This window comes from Ambystoma mexicanum, chromosome 11, assembly GCF_040938575.1.
Source record: "Ambystoma mexicanum isolate Mex_15411 chromosome 11, UKY_AmexF1_1, whole genome shotgun sequence".
Taxonomy (NCBI): Eukaryota; Metazoa; Chordata; class Amphibia; order Caudata; family Ambystomatidae; genus Ambystoma; species Ambystoma mexicanum.
In genome coordinates, this window is record NC_090934.1 from 831,637,376 (window position 1) to 831,656,559 (window position 19,184).

Below are 19,184 nucleotides of genomic sequence, written 5' to 3' on the forward strand. Positions count from 1 at the left end.
ATTGCTCACAAGTGGGAACAATTCTGGAGTGCAATTTATGGTGCCGAGTCGTTAGTGATCACGGCAGCTGCCCACCATGTGTGGCAATTAATGGTTAGGAAATTGTCCATCGAATACTGAAGGTTTCAGCGCAAAATCCGGAGTGTCCTGGATCAATTTTGTATAGAGTTTATGGTCAAGGGAGGTGGGCTTGGGAAATATGTGTATTCAACTTGGTAAATCGGGATGAATTTTTTTAATACAAGTTCTTTTTAAAAAAAAGTTCAATTGACCAGGCAGGACTATGAACTTCTGATTTAACTAATAATTATTACTGTGAAATAATTGTTTTGAATATATTAATACTCAAAATGTGTGTTGGGAGAATTTGTTTTTCTTTTTAAGAGTGTACAATGTACAGATGTAACCAAATGCACATAATAAAAAATAAAAAAAATCTCATCTTCACCAGAACCCACACACCATACCCCATATACATGATCTCATGTCCAAGATGCACCATAAGGCAGTGTGCTGGGAATAGGAGATATTTCCATGATATATCAAATACCTAGTTCAAATAAATAAAGGAAAACCCTGTGAATAATTAATGACAGTTGTATCCCAGTGTCAATTGGAATCTCATTGACATGGAGCCAATATCCAAATGTTTGCCTCAAGCTGCACCTAAGTCATGCCCTGGTTTTTGATCCTTGATTTCATGTTTATGTTCTGAAAATCAGAACTGCTTCGTCCAGAGTAAACATTTTCAGACAATGCTGATATTTTGTGCAATCCTATGGTGAGGTTAAGAGCCCCAATGCAGACTTATAATCTGCTTGTGCCAGGAACCACCCCCGGGAATTCTACTAAGCCACTCTTTATTCCATCTCTCTTAGTGGCTACCTGAATAATGTACCTATTTAAAGGAAATGGATTTATAGGTCACTGTATATTTGGTATTGGCGAGTATTGGTTATACTGCAGGGCAACCACTACATTGATTAAACCAATCGCCTTGATTACATACTCATCTTTTTGTCACTACTTGCTCTCACACGCTTTGGTGATGGATTAATGTTTATGCTGCTTTGTGGTCTCAAGGGATGTAACTGGCCTTGGAGAATGGAAAGTGGACATCTACTGGGTGACCAGCTACATCAGAGTCTTCAGTGCGAGTCTTACAACCTGGTGCAATATTTCACAGGAGGTACATCAGGAATCCCCCAGAGCCATGTCGCCTGTAACCTGTGGTTCGTACCACCAGCACAAACTATTGAACGACAATAACATTACATCATTTCACTATACTAACTGGGGTACTTAATTGGCGTTATATGTTGATGGCACAGACAAATGTCTTCACTACAAAACACCCACATGTGAAAAGATAAAAACCTTTGGATCCATGGCCGGATATAAAGTCACTAAGACAACGGTCATGACATTGAAACAGAAAGATGAAAGTTTAATAACTGGTTGTGTCATATTAATAATGTGAATCGTGCACAAAATAATATTTTGTTTGGATTCATCCCCCATGGTTTCACCCCTTAATATGGCAATTAAGTCTGAGAAGCTCTATTTAAATTCCTGATTTATGCAATTATTTTTGTGAAATCAGCAAGCGCAATTATTGTTCAAGAAAAAGCGCACCTGCTAGGATATTGTACAAAGTATACATTATTACACGTTGAACCTTGCCAATTATAAATGATGCACATTATCAGTCTGATTATATAAATCAGTTGCCCACAATGTTATGGTGAGTGTGTTTAATAGAGACGATTATTAACGTCAATAAATGAATGTGTGTCTGTGTGTGTGTGTGTGTGTGTCTGTGTGTGTGTGTGTGTCTGTGTGTGTCTGTGTGTGTGTGTGTGAGTGAGAGAGAGAGAGAACGAACACACGAACGAACGAGAGAGGTGTTTAAGCTTGGTACCAAATGTCAACACATTGTCATTGTCTCTCACCTTATTCAACTGAGTTGCAAGTTGGCTTTAAGTGAGAGCATTTAGACCCGTGTACCCCAAAATAATTAAGCATACCAAATATAAACTATTTTTTTTTAAACAATCCTGGTTTGCCCCGTGCACCAAAGTGGTGTCAAAATGAGATAATTGAGAAAATGAGATAATTAGGACAATATAGCACAACATAATCATAACTTGTCAAGATGGTGAAGAAAATATTTTAGTCAATAAGTGACCTTCGATGCTTAAAAACTGCTGTATTGGTAAAGAAATATTATAAAATAAGCCTTGCGAGCGTTTCTTCTGATTTTTTCCATCTCAGACGTCTACAAATATTAGTCTAAAGATTTCTGTGCAGACATGGCATTCCCTCTCAGCACTCCCTTTCCTAAAATTCAGCATCTGGAATGGAAACATTATAGGATGGGTCTTAGATACCAATGGGGTGATCGGTGCCACAGCCATCTTATTATCACATGTTCACCTTAAATTCGTCTGAATTCGTGTATTTTTTTCACTGTTGCAATTTCTTAGTTTAGTTTAGTTTAGTTTATTTATGCCACGTGCCGAACCCTGGGGTAACTGGGCGCCGGAGACTTAGGGGAGGTTACAGCATAGTATAGACATACAGTATAATAACAGTAAGTGCAGTGACGGGGTTACATGGTGGTCAAGAGGCAGACATAGAATAGGAGTACAATAATTAGTGTGTCAGGCTAGGACTTCGCTTTTGCTCTGAAGGTCCAGAAGGAGGGTTCTGCTGTAAGGTTCAGGGGTGTAGCGTTCCATTGTTTGGCGCTAAAACCGGGAAGCTGGGGCCGCCTGCTTTTTTTAGGGAGAATTTGGGGATGGATAGGCGGTGAGAGTACAGCATTCTGGTGGGTCTGGTTGAAGTGTGTTTGTTGAACTTGTCTGCCAAGTATTTGGGGGTGTCATTCAATAGGCGTTTGTGGACGATGACGAGAGATTTCAGGGTGATTCTGTCTCATACAGGGAGCCAGTGGGCATCTTGTCTGAAGCTGGTGATATGCGAGTGACGTGGGATACTCAGAGCTGCTCTGAGGGCATTATTCTGCAGTAACTGCAGTTTGTTCAAATTGCGTTCTGGGGTGCCCAGAAAGAGTGTGTTGCAGTAGTCAATTTTTGAGAGCACTAGTGCTCTGCCTAGTGTAATGCAGCTGGAAGGTGAGAGGAAGGGTTTGCAGGCATTGATGAGCTTATTTGTATAAGCTGTGGAGGAGGATGTGGCGTTCACCTGATTTTTGAGTGAAATTTCTTTGGCCACAGTGATTAGGTTACCGTTAGTTTGAGTGTTTGGAAAAGTGAAATGAGCACCAAGCCCAGTATTGCAGTATTATGTACTTAGTAGACCACCATACTACCCATCTATCACAGGAACATCTGCCAAATACAACGTTCTCTGGCCATCTCATGTCCTACAAATACTGTTTGATTTAATGCAAAGCAGCCAGGCGCCATTGGTACAACTTTTCCCATTCCTCTTCCTCATAGGGATATTTCAAAAGAGTATGATAGGAAATAACGTCTATGTTTAGTCTAACCTTTATTAATGGGCTTTGCTCAGTAAGACAAGTCTGATTGACTGATTATGGCTACAATATGGGCTCGAATGACCATTAGCAATGCACATTGTGAAATGTAAAAATAGCCAGGTTACAAAATTAGAACAATAAAATACTGTATTTTTTAATAGAATGTATTGCTAAGAATACACACCATGTTGCCTCTTAAAATGACCTTCCTTCTTGGAAACCATCACACTCAGAGTTTAAAACCAGTGATCTTTTTTTTTGTGGGAACCAATGTATTGACACAGAGAAAAAGAGAGAAACCGACTGAGACAGTGATGGTGTACCAGACCATGCGGAGAAAAAAGAGAGAGAGCATTCCTGACAATGACACATTTTCACACAGAGAGAGAAAAGACAAAAAATGAGACAGTGAGAGAGAAAAGAGTGAAGAGAGGTAGGGAGTGGAGAGAGGTAGAGAGTGAGCACTGGATCGACTTATGATAGGCCAGGTACAGTTAGAATGCATGCCATTCTTAAAGTGCTCTGAAGTAAACTTGCTAGTATGAATATCTTGCAAGCAATACAGGTGCTCGTGCTCACAACTTCAATTAAAGATTTTTTTTTTATTCCCTCTCGTTCTTATTTGCAGAATGTGACCCAAAGAAATGTGAATTAACGGAGCAAATTCAAAACTGTCGCGAAGACCAGACATTAATCGCTGCTCATGTTGAGGATACATGCTGCATATCCTACATTTGTGGTAGGGCGTCGCTCAAATGTTATTATATGGTTTATTATCAAAAACACCATGTTCAATATTTTTTCCCATGTGATGTTATCTGCATGCAATTCCACCAGCTAAATAGCTCGTCCACTGTTAGGGCACTGTGTAGCCACATATACTTGCATCATTACTAGTATGGCGGTAAAGGCAACAAGTGATGGAATTACCACCAGTTTAACACTCTGCTGAATTACAGGGAGCCACAAATGGGTTTTAATTCCACAGGTTCTAATTCTACTGATGGAATTAGAGCCAAAGGAAATTACCACCAATGACCATCTATAATTCCCTTTTTGTTAATTCTACTGCCGGAATTGGCACTGTTAAAAAAGAAGCACATTTGACCATATTACAAGGTAAAATACTGCCGAAATACCACCAAAAATGGGCAGTAATTCCACAAGAAACACAGTATGGTTACCAGATAAAAGCATCCATTTGATGGAAATTAACCCACAGGTGATCCCAACAGGCCCTCAAAGGGTATGTCACGACCTCACAATCCCCAAAACACACTTTAAAACTTCTCCATTTAAATGCTAAAAGACATAAAATTAAACTCAGTCTATGTGCACAACATACTTCTGAAGAGATTGTAAGAACATTCATAAACAATAACCATTATACAAGAGATCAATTATTTTACCTTGAAATAAATGGCAAGAATGATTCACGCTAAGATGCTTTGACAAGACATTGTAATCAATCAAATTGAGAAATCAGATTTAATGTAATGTAATAATTTGTGTCCAAAAGGTCATCAGTTGTGTACAGTCTAGTTAATCTATACTTAAATCCAGTATTGTCTTGTTCTTGATGAGTTTTATTTATGTTTTCTCCTATTTTCTTTCCTAGGGTGTAACAATATCTCAGTAGGGGCTTCTACTAGCCTAGACTTAACGCCATATGTCTTAGCGTGGTCACATTCTGCACATTACTTAAATTAAATCTGATTCCTCAATTTGATAGATTGAAATGCCTTGACAAAGCACTTTAGCACAAAACACGGGCCACGTGTCGGCATTCTTATGTGTGAAAAATCTGGCCATTTGTTTGACAGGCCACAGTCATAATAAAAATGTGGCAATTTGTGGCCCAATCTATATAGGCACACAGTAATCTAAAGCTATGATGGCTTTTTTTGCATTTATATGACCTTACATTGCATTGATGTTTTGAGGAAATATATTCTTGTCATATTTTTTGAGTTAAATAATTGATCACTTGTTGAATCATTATTGTATATGAACGTACTCATAACCACTTCAAAGGTATTTGGCACACATAAACCAATGATTTTAACATTATGTCTTGTACTATTTAAATGGAGATGTTTAGCAGGTTTTCCTGTTAGTTAAAATTAACTGTGCAGCCTATTTCTCATTTGGTTAATGTTTTGTATGGGTAGCATGAATACATAGACATATAAACTTGCCAGTATAGGATCTTCAATTAAAATTATCACTTGCGAACACAATGCAGTCACTAGCAGCAGCAAACCGTGAGCTGCAGAGTCTCCTGCTGTTCTTTGAGCTACATAGACATGCGCAGCAGCATCTCTTCATGGAACCTGCACAAAGGGCAAGGAGAACCCGTGTACTGAGAGAGCCCATTCCCCAGGCCAGGCCTTGGCTCTGGGTACTCACTGATGAAAAGCTCATTACACTCTTCTGTTTGAATAAGCAGACCGTGGTTGAGCCACTCACCCTGATACAGGCAGATGTAGAAAGCAGGATCACCACGGCAACAGCCACACCGCCACAGCTGAAGCTTGTGTTGGTGCTGCATCTTCCAGCACACGGTCTGCATGCTGCGTGGAATGTTTCAGCCCGTGTTTCCCATGGTGTTAGGTGAGGTGCTAGATGTGCTCATCCAACATGCATGTTAACACATTCCCCTTCCCACCACTCCAGTAGAGGAAAATGTGACGAAAGCAACATTCTATGCAGCTGCACACTTTCCAAACGGCATTGCAGCTCTAACCAATATGCGCCACACCTTGGTGGCCCAGTGCAGTAAAACAACAGCATTCCCTAAATCTACAGTTGACATCTGATGCCGACCTGACCATGAGCTACTGTTGTGCCCATTTCCTGAGTCCCGCCCATCATGCCACAGTCTGCAGAACATTACACTACCTGCATACATCAAGACCTACAGAGGACATGGGCCTAGATCCTTGTTAAGTACTAACACCATTAAGCAACTCACACAGGGGTAACACGCGAGAAGGCTACCAATGGCTGCGAGGGGTGTTGACCTATGCAAAGCATAGGTGATGCAGGCTCTGCCATAGACCTATGCATGATGGAATTTTCCTCTGGCACACCAAATAAGCTGTTTTGTTGAGACGCCTCTACATGACAACGTGAGGCCATGACAGTAATGGATGATCCCACATGTACCAAGGCTAAACTACCGGTTCCACAATGCATAGGGAAACTACAGAGAGACAGGTCCTTTTGCAGATCTCTTGTGGACGATGACAGTGCAGCAGAGAGGTAGCAATGCTATGAAGGCAGCACCACATGAATGGTAAGTGGATGATCACTATCACACTTTGTATATGAGTAACAGAAAGTTCAACAAAGAACATGCATGGGTGCCGAGTACTGAAGATTCACTAAGAAGAATGCCATTGGCAATTCATTGCTAGTGTATAGTTTTTACCGCAGTTCAGTGATGTCAGAGACAGGACAATTGCTTAATGACTTACAGCATGGTGTCATTTATTAATTAAGGGACGACATAAATGAGGGATGCAGGTCCCAATGGTGGAATTAACAGTGTTGCCATATGTACATTGGCTCATATTTAGGCCATAATGGCTTAACTACTGACTTTTTCCACCTATTTTACTGCATCCAGCTGCCGTCCGCATTGTTTTTGCATGAGGCTTTGGCTATCATCACCTCCCATGGCTGTCGAGACCTGTTTGGTACCCACAGATAGTACAGGAAGTGGTATATAATGAGGCACACATCAGATCCAGGATTTATAATCAGATCCCCTTTGGCCTGATGAAGGGAAGGTTTCAGTATCTGCATCAGAAAGGAGGTGACCTAATGTACAGGCATGACCCAATAGGGAAATATTTGCAGTGTGTACCATGCCACACAACATGCACATCGGAATACATGGGCCCATGCTCCCAGATGTTGCTATGGCACCCCATTGGAGGTTGACAACATACATGCTGGTGACCACCTGCCACCATGCAGTGCCCCCATCGAAGGCAGGAACCAACACCTCTTGTGTCAATAACTCATAGAGAAATTGTATCTAAAAACATTTGATTACACTGAAGTTATAGTCAAATAGTAAATATTTCACTACCACTCAAATATGACTACGCTCATTTCATTTCAAGTTCAAATGTAACTTTATTTTCCAACAATAAAGAACTTTTGCCCTTCTAGCACCCTTGTCCTCCCTCCACCCTCATCCACAACACACTTGCCCCCATCCATTCTCACCCGCAACATCCTGGCCCTTCCATCACCCTCATTCCAAATAAGATTGACTCTGGAACAGGAGCCTTATTGACTTGAATGTTTTGCCATGGCAGATTGTCCCTCGTGTGCACGTGCAGCTGAGCATTGGGTCCAATAATGGGGGCTCCCTGGCACAGAGCATTCTGCAGGGGTGACAGAAGTGGAACTTTCTGCACCGAGCCCCTTGTTATGTTGCACTGTCAGGAGCAGTGTTCTCTGCATTGTCTTCTTGCTTTTTAACATTGCTTCTGCCAGCTCTCAAACGTACCTGCCAGTGTATTTGATATCACATCTAAAGAAGAGGAGTTTGTGGAGGATTAACCTTCTCACGTTAGGGTGCAAGAAAGTACACAAAGGATGCCACGCTTGAATTCATTTAGAGCATTTAAAAGCTGCAAAATGGACCAAATCGTGGTCTCCTTTCACATGAGCCAAGGATGGAAATAGAATTTGAACTTGGAGTTCCAGACACGATAGCGAGTGCCCTCACTCCCATGCATTCTCAAAGACAAGAATACTCTGCAAGGCCACCAAGTACAAAGGCCCTTTCATGGCAGAAGGCATGGGTGATGAGAGATGCTGGGCTATTTGGGTGGTGAGGTAGTTTCATGTCCTATCACCTTGCACCTGGGTCTGGGTTTATGTGCTTCTAAATGAACAGAATGTTCCTGAAATGTCACAAGCATGCCCACCATTTATATTAGTTCGTACAACAAAGGACCTTATATATTGAAAACCAATGAGAAACTGTGTATCTAATGTTTCTGAGATTACATGTTTTTAGAGGTAGGCATAAGTTGTCCACCTGATAACCAAACTAGCTCTTATAGAAATGTATACTTAGATGTTTCCTTTAACCAATACCGACCCTTGATAGGTTTTTCACTATTGCCACGTAGCATTACATCACTTTTAGGCATTTTGTGTATAAGAAAACTTATTTTGTGCGGAAAATCATTGAAAGACTCAGCGTACATCCATTGATGTTCATTGTAAACTCCCTGTTTTAGATCATTTTTAATAAAACAGTACTTTGCTATCTTCCTCAGTTGGTTCCATTATTTGGACTCAGAATCACTCTGGTGTAATCCCATCTATTCCATTTGCACATTCCTAAGGGCCCTAAACTCATTTTCTTTGTCCAACACACCACAATGGCATGTTTGAAGTAGGGCATGGACACAGGATTACTTAGCCTGACATTTTTGTTGAAACTCATTGGCAGATTCATGGTTTATGTGTCACTTGCATAGATCTTGTTAGATATTGGCTAGGGTCTGTTCATTGTAGGTGTCATAGTGCTAGACACTTAAGGGCTGCATATGGCCACAGAGGGTGTCAGTAATCTATGTAGCCATGAACTGTGTTGAATAATGCACCTCCACATTGCATGAGGTCAGAATTACAATGATGCTATGGTACATTTCTATCATGCCAGTCATTTTGAAGTGTGGTCCCCCTAGGTGTCACATGCATTTGATGTCCTCTCTATTACTTCTACGGCAATTTGACGATAGCATTGGCTTGGGCATTGTGGCCATCTGGCTCCACAGCCTGGCACACGCTATTGGGTAGGAAGGCAGTTTATACAGTCACATCACTGATTGAGATTACATTTCTTCCATGTTGTACTCAGAAGGCTCAGCTTGACGTCTCCAACCTCAGCTCTTCCAATACCTTCCAGGCCTGCCATATGGAGTACATTGCTTGCCTTGCCTCCCAGGAAGTGAGAGTGAGTGGCTTAATTGTACCACCTCTTGTGACAGCTCTCTCCTGCCGGTTGATGGATATTAAACTATGCACCCTGGCCTTCAGGTCCTTTCATCTCTTGCAGCAGTCTTAGTTGTCCTTCCCAATGCCCTTTTCCCCTGACATGTTTGACACAGCTCAGGGGCTCAGTGGCAACAGGGAATGGGTGATTTTGAATGGATTGTGTTTTCAAAAATAGTCGCAGATTGTACTTTCTTTTAGTACATACATGGATTTTTCTTTGAACAGGAGAACTTTGTTAGATACTCCTACCAATTTAGAAGTCTTGAATTGGTTTATGAGCAGCACCATATAAAACATTTATTAGCAAATATATTTTGAAAAAGTGTTGTAAGGGCAACTGCAAGTGATATTGTTTTGAGTGGTTTTGAGACGTAGCTATGAAGCATGTAGGCATCGTCTGTATGGTCTGTTCATTTGTTTTTGTGTATTTCGGCCGTCTTTCTTTGGACAACTTGAGACTTCATTTGTCAAGGTGTATAGTGATGTGGGTGGGCAGATTGTGGAATGGCTCTGAAGAATATATAATTGTGACAAGCAAATGGAATCAAGAGCACAATGTATGTAAATAATGAACTTACCACAGTGAGCTAAAATGGTGCATGAAGGAGTGCAGTGGCATCTACAAAGATTTGTCATACAGCCTGGAGGGACATCTTGAATAGTCATCAATTTTGAGTAATACACTTTGACAAAAGCAAGCACCATAGCATTACAGCAGATGAAAGTCGAAGTGATTACTTTGGGTACATGATCTTCGTGTTTGTCTAAGAAGTGGTGGAAACACTGACACCTGACACATCACAATGAAAGTTGGAGAGAGAACAGGAGTGTCAACTATTGGATTATTGAGATATTTCTTCTCATTGAAAGTGAGGGACATCATGGCATTGTACAGCCAGTGGAAACCTTCTAATGTGTAACATTTTAAACCTCCGTTGGAATGTTCAAGTACCTTGTTTTCTTGATACATTTAATTGTGTTTTGAATAGATGAACTCTTCAAAACCCTGCATATTTCCTTTCATTGCTTACATAACATTTTTGTGTAATTTCCCAAAAATAGACCCTTTTTAACGTACAACTATTGTAGAGTCCACCCAGAAATGCCAGTATTGCTCATGAAGTGTATTAAAGGCAGTGATGTGTATGACTTTTGACACTGCCATGCACAATCCATACCCCCCCCACCTCACCACACACTAGCCGCTCTGGACATTCAGTGCCGCCATTGGTTGGTGGTGGGGTGTGGCAAGAGCAGGCACTTTTCAGTAACCACTTTTCTAGAGACACATCCTTAGCAGTGTTTCAGTGTTTGAATACTATGCCAACTTGAAGTACGAATCACACGTGATGCTGTGTACATACATGATCTGTGAGCATTCCCAAAGCTTTGAAATAGCCATTAGAAGGAAGGTTTGTATTAGAAATAGCTGCTGAGTGCAAAAACAGCATGTTAAATGTGTCGGTGCCACATATAAATTGTTAGTTCATTTCTACATTGAGTGTGGAATGTAAGGCTGAGTCTGTATTGTTTGTAACTGAAACACCAAGCAGATAAGCACTGATGTATACTGGGTTTAATTGGTCATTTTGGCAGTAGACCAGTACTGAAAGGTGTGGAACATATTGGCAGAGTGTGACATTTTTTATAGGGGATTCCTGTCTGAATACCGTGTAACTGCTAGCTTAAAATAATGTTAGGCATTATGACACATCAACATCATGCATATGCTACAAGATTAAATGTTCAATTTGCAACTGCTTATTTTATAAGTGTGATTTGAGGAATAACCAGACAATAACAAGACAATACACGCATAAAATGCAATACTTTAATAGCCATGTGTCCAGCAATGACAACTGAAAATATGTCATTCACTTCTGTTATTAATATGATGTCTTGGGCAGTGTCTCGGTCACCTCCAGCATCTTGAGGGAGATGAAACAGTCCACCACTAGCGCAGGCTCTTTGGTGTAGACAGTGAAATGAAACCGCACAACTGGAAGAAATCACCACTTTTGTCCCAGAACGTCAATGTTATTTTTTGTTCTTTAACCAAAGGTACATAATATGAAAAGTGTACAAAGCTAGCAATGAAAAGGGACTAGATACATGAAATGTGTGTGCTCCTCACATTCCTTTGCAAGGCCTTGTCTATGTGGTCTCTAGCCCGGTCTTAGCTCTGGTATCTGCTTCAGATGGGCTGATTCGATCTTAAATACCTCCAGTGCTGGGAAAACCCTCTGTGGTCTCGCTGATTGAGCTCTTCTGAGTAATCACTCCCTCATGGCACAGATGTGGCTGCTCGAAAAAACAGGGGGCTACCTGCTGAACGGCATGATTGCTTTCCGGCTGGGCTTCCTTCTAGATTGTGTGCCATTATATATAATGTTGCCTCTTGCATCTGTGGTTATGCAATGCCCTAAAATCTTCTACTACAAACAGAACATCCCGACTGTTATCAGTTCAGACAGCCAACGAAAGCTTTCTCTTGCTATACATGGTGACCGGATTTTTAACAAAGGAATGTCACAGACAACGCATTCCACAACGCAGAGCACAGCAGGATAGATCAGCAGGCTTTGTAAAATGTTCTGTGAGAAACCTGAAGGTGTCTCACCCACTAGTCCCCGGGGATCTGTCATCCAGGTGGCCAGGACATGCCCATTGCTTTTGGATCCAGGTCCTGGGAGTGGACCAGTGTGGCAGGAGCAACTGGATGAGGGGTCTTCGGGGAGTGGAAGTGGGACACCGGATGCTGAGATGAGTTATCCCCTTCCCTGTAACACCGTTACCCCATCCTACCAGGTAGGATACTTGGGAATTCAACCTCCTCATCCTTTTCTGACACAAACACTTTCCCATGGACAACTCTTTGTGACCGAAAATGGTATAACACCCGAGCCGTATACCTGACATGTCCCAATACAATGGTCAGGCAGGGTCAGACAACTACTGATCATTACACACACCTTAGTCTCATCACACTTCCCTACACAGACAAAAGGCAGAGCACAAAAGCACACTCTGAGCGAGGTAAAGCACACGAGGAAGCAGCAGTTCCAAGATGGCAGTTTAATACAAGGCGGAAGACGGCAGGACCGAAGAGAATTGCCAGGAGGGAAGAGCCATTGACCTTTTCACCGAAAGACTATCTTTCATGAGCCCTGGAGAATAGGAAATGTAAGACCTGTAATTAAAGCTGAAGATTCTTGCATTGTGTGCACGGTTTCCTGTGATCCTTAGGCGTGCGGAGCCTGTGGGCGTATGTAGCATCGGGACGGATCGCAATCCAGATGTTGGTCGGATTACTGGAGGGATCTTGTGGCGAAGACCCAGTAGCAGGAAGAGGCTGTCCAGTGCACAATCTGGGTCAGCAGGGAATCGGGCAATAAGGTACAAGAAAAGAAACAAAGCAGTCCGTGGGACGGGCCGGTTCAGCAGGAGACTGAGCAATGACAACAAAGAAGTGGAATCGAGGCAGTCCGGGAGGTGGTCTGAGTCAAAAATATAGATAGGCAGCAGGTTTGCAGAATCAGAGGCGAGGCAAGTCCGTAAAACAAAGCAGGGTCAATAGAAGTTTCACCAAAGCTCACAAGGAATAGACAAAGGCAATTTGTAATACAGAGAACAAGGTTGGCAACTAGATACGTATGTAGAGTGCAGAAAGCTCACTTTACCGCTTTGACCAGGCGGGGCTTATAAATGCCAGATCACATGACAACGTCCTTCGTCTCCTTTACGGAAGCGCAGCTCTGCTCAGGTGCATGGGACACCACTGTTTCCATGGTAGCTTCCAGCAACCACAGGACGTTAGTCTCAAGCCGCTCTTTCTTTCGCTGGAACATGGGTGAGTGCATGGGATAAAAGCAGACAGGCGTGATTTGGGCTGACAATGTACTGGAGGAGTCGTGAGTGTTTTGGCCCCGGCTTCCCTCCTAGATACTGAAGAAGCCAGAGACTGTGCTACGCTTGAGTGAACCTTTCTTGTCCCGTGCTGAAAATGTGGGGAAGGGAGGCTGATGGCCTGAGCATCCAGACATATCATTTTCTGTAACACTTCTTTCCTTTTTCATAACATTATCCCTCACACTATTTGTATTTAGAGGTAAGGATTGCCAAAAGTTTTTTTTTTTTAAATAGGCCATTTTATTGTGACAGGACACCACTAGGACTGCATTATTAATATTTGATGGTCCTATCTTGCTCCCATCTGTAGATTTAGTATTAGATAGGCGTTTATCATACCCTTTTTGAAGTTCAATATACACCTTTGAACTATGGTCCCTTGTGTCTGTCTTACTGTTGCTACCATGACTTCCTTGCAGTTCCTAGAGCTATGAATCTCATATTCCTTCATTATTGTAGCAGCAGCCAGGTAAACATACATTATTTCAGTGGTGCTTTAGTTTTTGCATTACGCAGCTCTTTTCCCATGTGTTAACTATTTCAGGCCCACTGCATTCTACCTCTAGATGAGGGAAATTGGTCTGGGCGCTTACTTATTAGTACGTTGTTTACAGTGATCATTTCGTTGTACATCCACCTCATTCTGATAAACAGCCATACAAGTTGTATGGAAAACATAATAGCAAACAAAACCTATCATTAATGCTACCACCCCTACACATACAACCCTAGCAATAACTGACCACAACTGTTTGTAACACGCAATTTAGGGATGTGGTGAACATTGTCTTTCTTTGAGGATTTATAAAAGAACATTCTCCACCAAGTGCTTGACCTTGCACGATACCATCCTTGTGTAAGATTATCATGTGTCCCTCAAGTACATTTTGGGTTAATTCACAATAATAATAAATGCATTGAGATATATAAGAGCGATATTGACTGTTGCTACAATTTTCACAGTTCTCTGTCCGATATAAACAAGTGTTGTTGCACTCCTCGTCTGTGCCATTCATTGAAAAAAAATGTCCCCAAAACCTCATAACACCTGTGATGTGTGTCAATGTCAACATGTGGCTCATTATGTGCCACCTCATCACCAATGATTTAGTGTGATGGGGTTGATCTGAAATAACAGCTGTTTTAATACAAGGAACAGTGTTGTGTCTAGCATCACGCAAAATGTTGTCTTATGACTGGCACGTGTCATCCGTGTGTTCCAGGTAACGTTAAATGGTATTGCACCCTGAATAACAGTGGTTTAGACTTCACAAATCAGGACGGCACACAGGAAGACTAGTATATAGATCATAAAGGTCGAGGACTAAGCCTGGTGGCAGGGAAACAAACAGGAGTATTAGTACCGTGTAAATACACAACATGCCTTGACTCACCATGACACCGTGGAAGGCTTGGAAGTCTAACCACAGCTAAGCCATAGACAAGCTTGGTGTTCTTAAGCACTTTGCACATGCAAACTCAAGTATGTGTTTTGGTAACCATGACATAATTGAATGAGGATATCCAAAAATGTGAGGTTTTCTGCTTGCTTTTCAGGAAGCTGTTGTAAAATGAACACATTTGGATTTCTGACATACAACCCTGCTAAAGGTTGTTGTGGGCCTTAGGGAAGTAAGTAGAAGGCTTTGTCACTTGTGTGTTCTTGGTCATAGCTTCAACATACTATGCAGTGGGTACATTCCAGACATCCCCTCCTCTCTAGCTAGCTCTCCTTTCGGCGATGTGCCCCTTAGAATACAGTCTAGTCCCAGGATACTCTCAGTCCAATTGTACACATAGCACTTCCATGTTTTCCTCCTCATGACTTCCTGGGCACCTTATCTATCCCTCGCCCTCATCCCAACTATTTGCCTGACTTTACTCCTACCTACCACTACTGAATGTTCTGTCATACTCAGCAGGTTCAGCTCTCATTGCTCTGATCTGTGTTTGGCCTGTAGGTCGCAAGTTCAAATCCTGGCAAGGTCGACTCAGCCTTTAATCCTTTCGAGGTCAATAAAGTTAGAACAAATTTGATTAGGTAATAATAATGTGTGTAAGTAAATATGTTCTTTGTCAAGTGCTCCAGATAAATGTGCTATATAAATAACACGTTTATTATTATCCTTAGCCTCTCTAACAGGCAAAAGTGCTTTGATGCAATGAACTATGTCAGTAGGCGCTATGCATATGCAAGCTAACATAACATAATTACTTCCCACTCCTTGATTTATGATCTCCCCAAGTTCTGTTTTTCTCCCTGGGTGGTGTATCCACACTTTCTTTCCTGCACTTTCATAACCCTTACCCCCCACCCCCACTCCCACGCTTGTGCTGTCAGGAGCTTCACTTTGTTCTAGTACCTTCGGCACTAGTGTCTTTTCGCAGATCAATTGTGCAAAACGGTCATTAATCTCAACAGGCATATCAGCTGGTTCTGCGTTGCTCCACTGCACTGTAATTGGTCCCTGATAATCTAGGTCAATCACTTCTCCGATCACTATCAGTCCTTTGGCAGCCAGACTTGTTCCTGCTACAGTTCTGCCATACGTTCCTTTCGGCACAATGTGTGCCTCTGTCACAAACATATCTAACCCAGTGCTTCCTTCAGTTGCTTGCAAGGGTATGTTGGCATTCTTCATCATTTTCACGACTATTAAAGTGGAATATTCTTCAATCACTCTGCCTGTCCTTCTGAGAATTGGCATTTGCTGTCCCATAGGGTGGTTGTTCAGATTAAACAGAGCCTGCGGCAGATGCTTAGCCCAAGCTCTTAGTGTGTGTGATGGTGTGTGTGCTTGTATCTGATCTTTAATCAATTCATTCACTCATTCTACTAACCAAGAGGCTAGGGATGATGACTTATATGAAATATATATTGAATACCTTTTTCCTGTGTCGAGCCATGCAGAGGATTTCCTGTAAAATGAGTACCTCTGTCAATTTTTATCTCTTCGCGAACACTGTCATGCTGAATGAGGTAATCCATTCCTTCCAGGGAAGGTTTTTGGTCAGCTGTTTTCGAAGGGAGTAGGTGGGAACCATGTCCAAAACATACTGCTTTCTTCTGTCTGGAGGCAACAGTCTGATGTAGTCTGCCAGATTGCGGCTGCCCTGGTTCCCATCTTCAAGTGCCATTGTGGCTTGCATTATAGAGGGAACTTCTTCACCTCTGCACACACCTGGCAGGTACTTACAGCTTGCTTTGCTTGATCCTTTGTGATAGGTAGCTGTCTCATGCATGCCCAATGTTGCATTGTGTCCCAGATGTCCATGTGCCCAATCAGCCATTGCTTGCAAGACTATTGGATTTTTTTCTGTTGTCTGTACAGGGTGCACTCGGGGCATCTGTTCCACTTTATTATTAAACAATGCATCTATGGAAGTTTCAACAGCCATGTGGGCATCTACATGTCGAAACATAATGTGCATTTTTTGCCCACATGTTTCCCGAATTGTCCGGTCCTCCCCATGTGGGAGAATTCTTGACTTTCCGTTGATCCTTTCGGCAAGATGAAGCCCATTTGGTTAACCCTTTGTATACAGCCCCGCTGTTGGTGAAGAGGTACACTTCATCATATTCTGAAACTTCTACAATGACATCAGCTACTGCTCGCAGCTCTGCTTACTGGCTGGAACTGTGGGTGCATTGACATAGCAGCAAGATTTCTTAATGTGGCTGGAATGCAGCGGCTTGCCACCACCTCTGCCCTTTGTCAAACCTGACTGTTCCTTGAGTGAACTTAAAACAACAGAACACAATTTCAGGGTGAGAGGTCACACCAAAACATAACCAATTTTTCCTTTTTTCATGGAAATATAGTGAAAGTCAAAACCTGTTCATGTCTTGGCTTAATACATTTTAATTAGCATATCAAAATGTGTGATAACACAGTATGGGGATAAAGAACCCAGAGAACAATGAAAAACACACAATACAGGTGAGTATAATCCAGGTTAAGGAAATGGATTCGAGTGGATAACAGATAAATTCTGCTAAAATTTGTAACAGAAATAGGTAATGCAGGTACAACAAAAGACAAAAGAACAAATCAAATGAACATATATCAATCAACTAGACATTGCTTGGATGAACATATGAAGTGATCGTCGACACAGGGTGTTTCGGCCAATAATGGGGGCTGTGAAAAGCAGTTTATTATGCAGGCCTTCTTCAGGACGTGAAATATAAATTGTTCGGGTCCCAGGATTTCTATCTACAATCAACAAAGGGAATGTAATGAGTAAAGGGGTGCCCTCAAGCTTACATAGTTAAAAATGTATTAGAGCTCAAAGATAGATGCTCAATCATTTTAACAAAAAGACACTCCATGAGAATAAGGAGTGTAAGTCTTACCTAAGACTTATCAAGTGTTAGAGTAAGATGTGACATCCATCTTAGTGTAGATGGCATGCTGGCATAAGACTCACCCAGGTATAAAACAAGAGATAACCTGAAAAAACACACAGAGAGTTAAGCCTGGTGTATGTAAGCTTGAGGTCACCCCTTTACTCATTACATTCCCTTTGTTGATTGTAGATAGAAACTCCGGGACCCGAACAATTTATATTTCATGTCCTGAAGAAGGCCTGCATAATAAGCTCCATTTCACAGCCCCCATTATTGGTCGAAACACACTGTGTCGACGATCACTTCACTTCATATCCAAGCAATGTCTAGTTGATTGACACATGTTCATTTGATTTGTTCTTTTGTCTTTTGTTGTACCAGCATTACCTATTTCTGTTACAAATTTTAGCAGAATTTGTCTGTTATCCACTCGAATCCAGTTCATTAACCTGGATTATACTCACCTTTATTTTGTGTTTTTTATTGTTCTCTGGGTTCTCTATCCCCATACTGTTGTGCTATCACATAGTTTGATATGCTAATTAAAATGTATTAAGCCAAGACATGAACAGGTTTTGACTTTCACTATATTTCCATGAAAAAAGGAAAAATTGGTTATGGTTTGGTGTGACCTCTCACCCTGAAATTTTGTTCTGTTGATTTAAGTATGCCCACCTAGGTTTTTCAGGGCCTTGCCAGGTGCCCTTTTTTACTTTGTTCCTTGAGTGAAGCAAGCTTTCAGTCTCTCAGCTTCAGGCAAGATGTCATAGGGTCATCCAGGTTTCAATGGTGATTCTTCCACAATGACTTTGGGTGCTTCTCCCTGAACAGTGTCATGCTTCACTCCTCCCAGCATGTCTTCTTGCAGATGGGACACCTCATTTGGACCTGACTTTGCTCTCTGTTGTAGGTACCATTTTCATTTCAATGCACCCACCCAACTCTGGCCCCAGCACCCCGCTCTTGAAACTGACTTATGAGGGGTGTCTGAGTTCTGAGCATGACAGGTTGCTCTCCTGTGATTCTTTCTGTTTCCAGCAGAGTCCAGTAAGTTGCATCAAGTTGTTTCTCAAGTGGCGTGTACCTGGTCATTAATTCCATCAACTTGCTAGACCTGAAACGTGGCACTAGTTGCCATCCCTGAGACTGCCACAAACTCCACGCTGCCATGTCATCATGCACCATTGATTCCAGCTCAAAGGGATCATCAAGGGTTAAGGGCCCCAGTTCAAAATAATTCTCCAAAGCCTCGTTTTCTTGCAGGAATACTTTTTGCTCTTCAAGTCCCTAATGAAATTCACTCTTGTTCATTTTCACCATGTAGATGGGTCTCAAGATGAGACTCATATGGGAATGTGGTTATGCCAGAATCCCATGGGCCCTGTACAT

At 41.8% G+C, this 19,184-nt stretch overlaps 1 protein-coding gene across 1 annotated transcript in view; it reads left to right on the plus strand.

The window, feature by feature from the left end:
- Positions 1–19,184, plus strand: part of OTOG (otogelin) — a 1,239,067-nt gene that overhangs the window by 914,621 nt on the left and 305,262 nt on the right. Inside the window, exon 43 of the mRNA XM_069625375.1 lies at positions 4,134–4,244. Within this exon, the coding sequence (XP_069481476.1) occupies positions 4,134–4,244 (111 nt within the window). The remainder of the gene's footprint in view (positions 1–4,133; positions 4,245–19,184) is intronic.